Below are 11,994 nucleotides of genomic sequence, written 5' to 3'. Positions count from 1 at the left end.
AAGCAGTCTGCAAGGACAGAGGCTCTATCCTATTATCCCATTATCCCAATAAAAAAAAGCAGGAAAGGGATGGTTAAACACTGTCTCCAAGTCATGCCTTTTTTTTTTTTTTTTTTTTTTTTTTTTTTTTTTTGTGTATGCTTTTTTTTTATTTCATCATCTTCTACTGCTCCAAAGGGAGAAACAAACAGCTTTTAGGGCAATGTTTCCATTGAAAAATCCAGCTCTGGGGCTGTGTTTTTTTTCTCCAGAGGGGTGAGGAGGGGGAGGAAAAGCGTGTGCAGGGATTTCTCTCGTTCCGGTTCCTCCGAAGGAACAGCCCCTTGCAGCACTTCTGCCTCTGGAGGAAACATCTGTGGCTGTGGCCACGTTCCTTGGGCAAACCCCCCTGCTTGGGAGGCTGTTGTGTACCAAATTCTTTGATTTCCTGGTTGCCATCTCTTAAAGATTATCTCCCTCCCAGAAAAGGGCAGCATTTCCCATGTTTCCATGTGTAATGTCCTATAAACATCATGGAACGTTTCCCTGCCCCTCCTCTGACATAGGTAGCAAAGTCCCTGCTTTTCATCTTTCAAAGCCCTGAAGAAATGTTTAGGGTCGTGTATCCTGCCATTGTTCTGGGCTGGGCATCCCACTGAAGTGCCTGGGAGAAATGAGTTCAGGATATGGATCTATCTCTGCTCCATCTCTGCTGTGGCCCCAGGAACATCCACATTTTACAGATGGGAAGGCAGAGATGGCTCCTGATAGACTGGAGGCAACTTGTGATTCCCACCCCTTTGGAAAACAACAGGAGATGCCAAAAACTCAGCAAAAGCTCTCAAAAAACCCCAACCAAGCCCCTGTTGGGCTTTTCTGTGTGACAGAGCTGATGTTCCCAATGAGGATTTTGATACCTGGAGCATCAGGGTGGCTGTGGGAGCCTTTAATCCCACTGGTCCTCTGCCCCAGAACTTGCCATCAAGGCACCCAGCACCTCCCAGGGACAAACCACAGCTCCTGCTCTGGGAGACAAGGCACAAAAGAGAATTTTTTCCCAGAATTTTGCCTCAGGAGCATTCACATTTTACAGATGGGAAGGCAAAGATGGCTCCTGATAGACTGGAAAGCAACAGAAGATGCCAAAAACTCAGCAAAAGCTCTCAGAAAACCTCAACCAAGCCTCTGTTGGACTTTTCTGTGTGACAGAGCTGATGTTCCCAACGGGCATTTTGTCTCCCAGGGATACCTGGAGCCTTTAATCCCACTGGACCCCCTGCTCCAGAACTTTCTGTGCCAGGGACAAACCACAGCTCCTGCTCTGGGAGATGAGACATGAAACAATTTTTTCCCCAAATGTGCCACCTCCAGAGGTCTCCAAGTCACACAAAATGTGTTATTCTCCACCCATCCCACACTTTGAGTCAAGCCAGGTTTACCTTTCCTTAAAGAATAAAGCAAACACACGGGGCAATTAGATGAGATCAAAAAAAGGCAGGGGAAGAAGGGAAACATTCATGTGGTGAAAGCTGCCACATTTCTAAGCATTAACATACCCATGGCTACCACTCCTTCACATTTCAGAGTGAATAATTGTTCAGACAAGAATTTTACTTGTGTTTTTCCAGAGGGATCTTGTGTTTTCCCAGTGTTTCCAGGCACGTGCACTGCTCAGGCTCTGCAGTGTGGCATTTCCATCCCTCTGGAGGAGGCAGTGCCTGGAGCTGCTGCTCTGCAGTGACTTTTCTTCACCCCCACACAACTGCTGCAGCAAGTTCTGCCCCAAGTGAACTCCTGGTACCCCAAAGTCCCTGCAAAACTTTCCAGGCTGTGTCATCCTGCTTTTCCAGGTGTGTTTGCTTATTTTTGCAGTAATTAGCCTGAAGCTGAGCTGAGCCACAGAGCTGAACTTTCTGTGCCATTGCAGGGGTTTTGAGACTTGCTGCTTTAAATAAAGGAAGGTCTGTGCTCAGGCTTGTGTTCTCACTGCTGGAGCCAAGTGGCACTGCCAGTGTCCTCACATCCCTCTCCATGATTAAACCAAGGTGGTTTGGCCTCTGGAATTGCAGTTTGCTCTCTGGTGCTTGCTCCAGAGATCTGGGGATCTCTTGAGGTGACCTGGAGAAGTGTCTGAGGAAAGGAAATCCACACTGATGGCACAGGGACTCCCACAGGGAAATTTTCCAAAGGATCTGCACCTTCCCTGTAAAGATTTAGTTCATTTTAAGACTGGAATTGGAATATTTATAACAATTTGGGTGAATCAGAGTAACCTGAGATCACAGTCATGGAATGGTTTGGGTTGGAAGGGACCTCAAAGCTCATCTCATCCCACCCCTGCCATGGCAGGGACACCTTCCACCATCCCAGGCTGCTCCAAGCCCAATGTCCAACCTGGCCTTGGACACTGCCAGGGATCCAGGGGCAGCCACAGCTGCTCTGGGCACCCTGTGACAATGGGAATTAGGATATTGAGCCAGGAGCTCAATAAGATTATTCCTTCTGTTGTCTTTTATTAATAATAAACCCACAGGATCATTTAGATTGGAAAAGATACCCTGGGATCATGCAATCCCACCACTGATACTAATATTCTGTTTGGAATTCCTTACTGGATCTGACTGTGAAAGTTCCTTAACAAAACAAAGGAGCCCCTGTGCCTTTCCTCACTCATGGAGCCAATCTGAGAATCTGAATATAGCAATAACATCAGCTTCCAGCTGCAGAGCTGCTGCTGGCACTGGGGGCACCTCCTGCTCCTCAGGGGGCTCCTCTCATCCACCTGTTTGATCCCTGAGGATGATCCTTGTGGCAAAGGTTCCTTGGCAGGGAGCCAAGGAACATCCAGTTCCTTGGAGCATCCCAGTGCTGCCTTTTCCTGCAGAGCATCAGGCAGGAGTTGTGCTTGGAAAGGGAACAGATGTTCAGGTGTGACCTCCCAAAAGCATTGCAGGAATCCAAGTCCCTTTCCAAAAGTGACAGGAGCTGTTGTTTGGATCCCCTGAGGTCCATAGATCCCAATTATTTTGGTTTTGAGGGAGCAATCAGGAATCTAATGGTTCTTATGGATCTCAGCCTTTACACCTGCTAAGAACTTGGTGCCAAACTCACCCTCTGGTATTCCAAATACCCATTTAAGATTCCAGATGTTGTTCCCACTGCTTAAGTCTCCAAGGTTTTCTGCAAATCTGGATAATCAAGCCCATCTGAGAGCCTCCTGTGTCAGGTGCCTGTATCCATGGATTACTCCATGCTTTCCCATGCCAGGTATTCCCATCTGTCCCACCTGGGCACAGAAAAGGTTTGATCCAGATGTGCTCCACAGAGGAGTTTTGCCTGGTGTGAGGACGGGATAAAGGGATGTTCCTCATCACAGGTGTGGATGCCAGAAAGAAAAAAAAATAAAAAAAAAAATATATATATATATATATAGTCTTAAGATATTTTTAATTAATTAATAAAGATCAAAAACAATAAAAAGGTTTTATCATCCACCTGGTGGGGAAAGGGTCCAAACCGGCTCTAACTGGACGGTTTTAAGCCAAATTTTGGGAAAGCCGCGGGCCGGCGGTCCCTGCTCGCCGCCGCCAGGTGGCGCTGCCGCCAAGGGAACGGCACCGCCCCCCCGGATCCCACCGGGATCATCCGAACCGGGATCGTCCGAACCGGGATCGTCCGGATCCCACCAGGATCATCCGAACCGGGATCATCCGAACCGGGATCATCCGGATCCCACCGGGATCATCCGAACCGGGATCATCCGGATCCCACCGGGATCATCCGAACCGGGATCGTCCGGATCCCACCGGGATCATCCGAACCGGGATCATCCGGATCCCACCGGGATCATCCGAACCGGGATCGTCCGAACCGGGATCATCCGGATCCCACCGGGATCATCCGAACCGGGATCGTCCAAACCGGGGTCATCCAAACCGGGATCGTCCAAACCGGGATCGTCCAAACCGGGATCATCCGGATCGCACCGGGATCATCCAAACCGGGATCATCCAACACCCCCGGGATCATCCAAACCAGGATCATCCAAACCGGGATCATCCAACACTCCCGGGATCATCCAAACCGGCATCATCCAAACCGGGATCATCTGGATCCCACCGGGATCATCCAACACCCCCGGGATTGTCCAAACCGGGATCGTCCAAACCAGGATCATCCAACATCCCCAGGATCATTCTGATACCACTGGGATCCTCCAAACCCACTGGGATCACTGAAATCCCATCAGGATCATCCAACACCCCCAGGATAATCCAGATCCCCCTGGGAACGTCCAAATCCCACCAGGATAATCCAAATACCATCAAGATCCTACTGGGATCTTCCAAACCCCCAAGTATCCCTCAAACCCACCTGGGATTGTCCAAAAGCCCCCAGGATCCCTCAGTCCCTTGGGATCCCTTAGAGACCCCTCACCACCGTCCCCACCCCGATGCTGCCTCCCAAAAAAGGCTGCAGATCATCCCGATGGAGCCTCCAAAAAATGTGTCCCCCCCTCAGGGGACCCAGCCCCACATCCCCTTTTCCAGGGCTTCCCTGGGATCCCTGCACTGTTCTGTGCTCCCCCCAGCTCTGTCCCCACGTGGGGACACGAGCCCATGGGCAGGTGACAGTCCAGCTCTGTGGTGGCCTTGCAAGGATGGGGGGAATATCCTGGAGGGAGCACTTTGCCACCAGAATCCCTGCAGAAGGCATCAGTGCCCCCTGATCCAGAGGGGACAACCTGGCTGGAGACACCAGACCCTGTTTCTTATCATGCTCCCAAATTTCATCCCTGTAGAAAATTCCTGGGCAATTTTATCCTTGTAGAAAATTCTTACAGGAATTCCTAGGCCTGCATAGGGCATCAGCGATGAGAAGCTGTTTCCTGAAGTCAAAATGCCAAAACCCCCAAAAGAAAATGAGTTGTATTCCCTAAGGATTGGGATGTGAGGGATGAGGAGCAGGGAGCAGCTCGCTGATGCTGAGCACAGCCTGATCTGAGCCTCTCCATCAGCAAATCCCAAATTCTGAGCAATCCCTGCCTCGCCCCTCTCCCAAGGCTCCCACAGCATTTCTGGGCAAGTTTATCCCTCAGCTCGGGGTTTGCCATCCCCTGGGACTGAAATACTGGGGAAAATCCCGTTGGGCTTTAGCAGATGGAGAGCTGGGGGCAGGAGCTGGGGGGTCGCAGCCTCTCCTGGCTGCTGGAGGGCTCGGGGATGGAGAGCTCCTGTTTAGACTGCGCTCACTGGCTTGAGGAATATGTGGCGTCCACGGAATGCAGAGCTCTGTTTTTCCAGGTTTGGAAAGCGACGGGAGGGAGGAGGATGAATCACACCAGGCTTTGTTGGGGAGCAGATATGGAACCCCTGCAAGATGAGCCCGAGCCTCGCAAGGTGCTGCTTGCCCTTCCCAGCCTCCAGCAGCACCAAACGCCAACGAGAACCCAAAATCAACCCACGGCGATGAAAACAAACCTTGGGAGTGACAGTGGGATCTCAAGGAACTGAACTCCCAACCCTGGAGCATTATCTCAGCCACACCTAGCACAGGTATTTTTTTCAGGAGTAAAAACCCCTCTGTTTTCAGCTTGTACCTAAAAGGATGGAGAGACAACACGCTCAACTCCAACAGGGATGGGCAGTGATGTGGGAAAGATCAGCCCAGAAAAGCATAAAAATGGGGAAAACCAATAATGCTGCAGGTAGATTTCTGCTGGCTTAAAGAGATCTAAATAGAGATTTTAAAAACCCCAACACGATCAAAATTTTTAAAAAATACCCAAAACCCCACAACCCTCCTCAAAAAAACCCTGCAAAACAATAATAAAAAATCCCCTCTGAAAAGGTCTCCCCCGAATCTAATAAAGCCTTGCCTTAATTACAATAATATTACAAATTTGTCTCTTATTGTTACAGCGAACTTGGCTTTTAATTAGGCTGATTCCACCGAGCTGGGCTAATTAGTGTGCAGTTATTAAATTTCCCTCTATAAAGGCAGAAATCCACATCCATATAATCAGATTAATTCGCCTGCATCTCTTTTTTTATGGGCGTTAATGTTGAATATTGATGGACACAGATTGACCCACGAATTAAAGCAAAAATTCCTGGATACTGGAGGATCCAGAATAAGCCCAAATTCCCCCAAATTTCGCAGGAAAATAGCGATATTTAAATGCAGATTTTTCACTGTCTTGTGCACAACGGAGATGGTGCGGCTAATTTTTATTCCTGTTTATTAATTCCTAACAATTCGAGTTAATTTGGGTAAATTTTCGTCAATTTTATGATTTTTTAAAATTTATTTTTCACGCGGGTAAAAGCCTGCGGGAAGTTTCCTGCTGATAGATTCACGGCTTGGAAAATTCCCGGGATGGAGGAGGAGGAGGAGGAAAAAAGGAACCGGAAAATTCCCGGGATGGAGGAGGAGGAAAAAAGGAACCAGAAAATTCCCGGGATGGAGGAGGAGGAAAAAAGCAGCCGCGGGCTCCATCCTGGCAGCCTCATGCCTGGAATTCGAGGGAGAGGCAAAGAGCTGTCAAACAGCGCTTTTCGCCTTGGAAAAAAACCGGAATAATCCTAATAATAAAAAGCTAAAAATAAAAAGCACCGGCGCTTTTCCTCCTTCTGCATTTCAATATCCTCAATTGAAATTTTTCCCAGCGGAGAAATTGGCAACCAGGACTCCGCCAAGGTGAAAAAAAATCCTAAAAAGTCGGGTTTGAGTCTGCGCCGGGACGGGGAATTATTGCCCGAGGGTTTGCAGGGCCGGGCCGGGGCTGCGCGGCCCCTCCGCGCTCGCGGAGGCCACGGACTCCTCATTAATTAAGTTTAATTACACCGCATGCTCGTTTATTTGCTGCTCATACAATCGTGAAGCCCATGTACAAATAACATACAGGTTTTATTTCGGGATTTTTTTTTTCTTTAGGGACAAAACGTACACAAAAAAAAAAAAAAAAAAGGCGAAAAAACCCCAAAAAAAAAAAAAAAAAACCAAACCCACATAATTACAATTTTATACAGTGCAGAAAGAATTAAAATAGGTGTCACCGAACTGTACAACGTCAGGGCGAAAAAAAAATAGAGAGGGGAGGGAGGGGAATAATCCTTCATTATATATATATTTCTATAAAAACATATGGAGGATTGTCTTTACACAGAGACCACGGTCGCTTGCAAATTTACAAAGGTTAACTAAAAAAACCCAAATCTATATGGCAAATATTGCCAACAGAGATTCCCCGATTTAATACTGATCAACTGAGACTATTCGTGTCTCGATTATTAGCAACAACAACAAACAAAAAGAAATGTAGAATAAATAACAGGATGAGCATGGCTGTCTCTTTCCAAAGTGCCTTGTTCTCTCTGCATAGGGTCTGATCCTGCAGTCTTTATGCAGGCAAAAAAATCCAAGATTAATAGTTCCAAAAAAAAAAAAAAAATCCCTCTGAGAGATTTTTTTGCCTGCTGGGTGTTGGCCGGCAAAAAAAAAAAAAAAAAAAAAAAAAAAAAAAAAAAAAAAAAATTTAAAAAGTATTTTTCCGGGCTCGAAGTGAGACGGGATTTGAGTTCGGGGGCTTTTCCAGCCCCCTCAGCCGAGCCGGTGGCATCGCTCACCGCCAACTCCCAAAATGAGTTTGCAATTTCATTTTTTTTTTTTCTTAAAGAAGCATCAAAACCTCATTTGGCATTTGGCAAAGCCTCACCCCAAACTCGCAGTCGGGGTTTTCGGGACGGACGGGGGGGCTGATTTGCTTTCTCCTGCAGCCCTCCCCGAGCAGAAGAAGGCACGGGCGCTGCCGGCCGATGCTCGGCTCGCTGTCCCGCCGCTCCCCGCAGCTCCAGTCCGCTGGACACCCCCGTGCCACCCCACAGCGTCCTGGGGATGCTCCTCGCCCTCCTCCGGCCTGGCCGGCCCCAGGAGCGGCGTTTTCCCGTCCCGGCTCACATAACGCACGGCTTGATGTCCTGGTATGTCACTTGTTGGTGGTAATAGGAGCCGCTGCCCGCTGAATGCATGGAGGAGGAGGCCATGGCGTTGAAAGAGAAGACGAATTCCTTTCTGTCGCACATGCTCGGAGACTGTGAGTGATACCGCGGGATGCCTGCGGGACGGGGGGAGAGATGGTCAGCAGCGCGAAGGGATTTTAAGGAAGGGGCAGCGAGAAAAACGCCGCATGGGGTTGAAAAAATAAAAATCCCAACAACCCAACCCGCCCGCACACCCCGTTCCGAGCGCGGATTTGGGGATATTTTGGCACACACGGGCACTGCGGGGGCTCCGCAGGTGCGGCAGAGAAACCCCCGGGACTGCGCTTCCCTGCCCGGCCCAAGGGCACTGCGAGGAGAAAGGATTCGAGTTGGGTTTAGGGGTTTTTTCCTTTTTTTTTTTTTTCAACGCTTCGATTTATTTTTTTTTTCGTCCCGGCTGCTTTTCGCGTGCGGAAGATGCGCCGGGTGCGGAGCGAGGCAGCTCCCGTTCGTGCCGGTGGCACCGGGAGGAGGCCGGGGACGAGAGCAGCGGGAGCGGGGCTGTTCCAGCTCCTTCCGCCTCCCGGGGATGGAAAAGCGCCCCGGGATTTGGGGAGAGGATGCCTGCCCGGGAGCCGCTCCTTTGGGTGATAATCGGAGCGTTTCGGTGAAGGCCGCGCGCGGGCCCGGCGGCTCCTCGGGCGGATTCCCAGCTCGGTTTTCCATCGGCCCGGGATGCGCTGAGCTCCGGGAGCTGCCCCGGGTGCGCAGGGTGCCCGCGGTGCCCGCCCGGGGTTGGGGTTCTGCCCGGGTTCTGCCGCTCCGGCCCGGCTGATGCTTTTCCCTGCTTCATTTTGTGTTTTTTGCCCATTTGTTGTCCCCTTCACAGCCATTCCTGCCAGGCACATCCCGCTCCCCGGAAGGCCCGGGGTGATGGGCAGGGACCCCCAAATCTGCCCCATCACCCGCCCATGGCTCCGGGGCTCCCCGTGCCACGAGAGTCCCACACCCAGCGCATCCCGAGGGGAATTTGGGCAGCAAAGCGAAACCCAGCGCCGGCCTCGTCCCTTCCGAGGCCTCTTCCCGGCCAACACCATCTCCATTCCAAGACTCAGGGCCAATGCAGCCCCGACAGCCCCAAGGACGAGACCGAGCCGGTCTCCAGGGACGAGACCCCCGCCGCTGCCCGGGTTTGGGAGCGCGGGAGGATTTGGGGGATCCGGGCCGCCGGCTTCGGCGTGGACGATGGATGGAGAGAGGTGATGGGCCTGGAAAAGGCAGCCCTGAGATGTGTGACAAATACAGCTGATGGCGGGGAAGGGACCGGGATGGGACGGGGGTGGGATGGCACGGGTGGTGCACCACCCGATAGGGAATTCCTCCCTTTTCCCTATAGAATCCTCCAAGTCCCGATGGAGGTGGGAGAGCCCAAGGATGCATTCCCGGCCTCTCCTTCCCGCAGTTCCCCGCTGCCTGAGCCCACCGGCCTTAGGCCCGGGGCTAAGGCGAAGCAGCCACCGGGAAGAGCGGAGCCCCGGCCCGGCCGTTCCCGGCCCCGCGGCGGGGACAGCCCCGACGGGCGCCCGGCTGCCCCCGGGGAAGGAGCCAGGACAAGGCAGCTTCCCCTCGGGAAAAGCTTTAAAACCCCCACGAAGCGGGATCCCGGCTCGCAGCGGCACCGCCGGGATCCACGCGGGGTCCGCAGCCCCCGGTCGCGGATGCGCCCCACGCGTGGCCGCCCTTACCTTGGAGGTCGGCGGTGTTGTGGCTGTTCTGGTGCAGGTAGGGCTGGTCGAGGGAATGCGTGGAGAGGCTGGAGGAGAGCGGGTTGGCCGTGGGGTTGCAGGGCGAGAGGGGCTGCTGCTTGATGTAGGACGCGCCGGTGTTGAGAGCCGCCGAGGCGCTGGGCGCCCACGCCGAGGCCGAGCTGGAGTAAACCGAGTGCGGCTCCATCACGCCGCCGGCGGGGAGCAGCGGGGATGCGGGCACGGAGCTGTCGTGGTGCGGGTATTCCCCGGCCGAGGAGCCGGTGCAGCCGCCCATGTAGGTGTGCCCCCCGTTGGCGGGCAGGTGGGGCACGGAGTGTCCCGCCAGGCCCATCCCCTCCACGTTGCTGGACAAATGCCCGTTCATCATCCCCAAGCCCCCTTCGAGGGAGAGGCTGTTGGGGGGGCAGGAGAGCCCGCCGGCCGAGCCCTGGAAGCCGTAGCTGTCGGGGAGGTGGTTGAAGCTGAGCCCGTTCATCATGCTGTACATGGGCTTCAGCGCCTGGCATTTCCTCCGGAACCCGCGGGGCCGGCGGCGGAACGAGCCCTCCTCGAACATGAACTCGCTGGCCGGGTCGATGGTCCAGTAGTGGCCCTTGCCCGGCCGTCCCAAGCCCTTGGGCAGCTTGATGAAGCACTCGTTGAGCGAGAGGTTGTGGCGCACCGAGTTTTTCCAGCCCTGGTAGGAGCCTCGGAAGAAAGGGAAGCGGCTCTGCAAGAACTGGTAGATCTCGCTGAGGGTCAGGCGTTTGGAGGGAGAGCTCTGGATAGCCATGACGATGAGGGCGATGTAGGAATAAGGCGGTTTCTCCGGCCGCCGGATCCCCGCGTTCGTCTTCTTGGCTTTGGGGCCGGCGCTGCCCGGGGCGCCGCCGCTGCCCGGGGCGCTGCCGGCCGCGCCGCCGGTCCCCGCGGAGGCGGCGTCCATGGCCGAGCTCTGCGGCTGCTTCTCAGCCACGGAGGACATGGGGCCGTAGCTGCTCTGCACCGGAGGAGGAGGGGGCTGAGAGGACAGAGCCTGCTGCGCTTCTGCAGTCATCTACGGCCAGGTCCGCGGCGGCCAGCCCCAGCCCCGGCCCTCCTCCGCCGCCCCCCCAGCGCCCCCCCCAAAAGGCCACGCTGCCGGGGGCTCGCCGCCACTCACCCACCACCCTCCCTCCGGCGTCCTCCCGGCCCCCCGGCGGGCTCGCTTTCCACCGGGAGACTTCACCCCTCCGTGGATAAACAAATGGAAGCGACGACACCCCCCAACCCCCCCCCTTTGCCTCCTCCTCCCACTTTATCCCTAAATCCGAGCGCGGCTGCAGAAGGCGAGCGAGAGGCGGAGGGTCGGGGGGGCCGCAGGGAGGCGGGATGGGGGGGCGGGTGAAGCGAGCCGAGCTCGGCTGCTGCGAGAGCGGAGCCGGGGCCGCCGCCTGCGCCCGCCGCGCTGCCCCTGCCCGGCCCGGGCTGCCGGGGCCGCCGCCGTCCCGCTCCGGAGCCTTTAGCTGGGCTGGCGCTGCGGGGAGCTGCTTCCCATCGCGGTGGCTGTCGAGTCTGCCCCCGGCCCCGCCGCTCGCCTTCTACTTTATCTCTCGCAGCGGCGTCTGCCGCTCCTTGACAGACGTAAGCGCGGAGCGGAGATCCCCGCCCCGAGCCGCTCCCCCCCTTCCCTCCCCTCCCTCCGCCGCCCCGTGCCGGCCCCTCCGCCGCCGCTCCCCGCTGGTGGGCAGCTTTTAAAGAGCCCTTTCCACGCCGCCCTGCCCCACCCGGGGGGGCTGCACGCCGCACCCCTGCCCGCCGCGTGTAGCTCTGTGTGTGCCTGTGTGTGGTTTATGCCACGCGTGACCGCGATGTGCCGTGGGGCTCCTCCACTCCCTCCCTGCTCCCCTTTTCCAGCCCTGGAAAGCGCGGGGAGGGCCCACGCGGGCCGGGGAAGAGCTCGGGGAGCGCTGCGGAGGTTCCGCGCGTGGCGTGGGGCGGCGGTGGCGCTGCCCGGCCCCGGCTCCGCGCTGCGCGCAGCTTCGCCCGCTCCGAACCCCCTCTTCGTGCGCTCTTTTTAAGCTCGGCGGGCCCGGGCAGGATGTTTATACTGCGCAATGTAAACACGGGCTCGGGGGTGCTTTAATAAAAAGAAATCGGCGAAAACTCCCGCTGCCTCGCGAAATGCCCTTTTCTGCCTCCGCCGCCGCTCCGGGGCCGGGAATGGCTTCGGACCCCTCGCCTGCTCCGAAGCTGCTTTAGCGATGAGGGTGGGTTGGTTCGTTTTGGGGTGTTTTTTTGAGGGG

At 55.0% G+C, this 11,994-nt stretch overlaps 1 protein-coding gene across 1 annotated transcript; it reads right to left on the bottom strand.

Moving 5' to 3' along the window:
• Positions 1–5,849: 5,849 nt before the first annotated feature.
• On the bottom strand, positions 5,850–11,322 carry FOXF1 (forkhead box F1). Its single transcript, XM_056500968.1, has 2 exons — positions 9,707–11,322; positions 5,850–8,095 (listed from the first exon to the last, which is right to left on the bottom strand). The coding sequence occupies exons 1-2, from the start codon at positions 10,764–10,766 to the stop codon at positions 7,935–7,937; spliced, it is 1,221 nt and encodes a 406-aa protein (XP_056356943.1). The 5' UTR covers positions 10,767–11,322; the 3' UTR covers positions 5,850–7,934.
• Positions 11,323–11,994: the final 672 nt, after the last annotated feature.

The sequence above is a fragment of the Oenanthe melanoleuca genome, chromosome 11 (genome assembly GCF_029582105.1).
Source record: "Oenanthe melanoleuca isolate GR-GAL-2019-014 chromosome 11, OMel1.0, whole genome shotgun sequence".
Classification (NCBI taxonomy): Eukaryota; Metazoa; Chordata; class Aves; order Passeriformes; family Muscicapidae; genus Oenanthe; species Oenanthe melanoleuca.
This window is presented reverse-complemented; position numbering and strand designations above follow the sequence as displayed.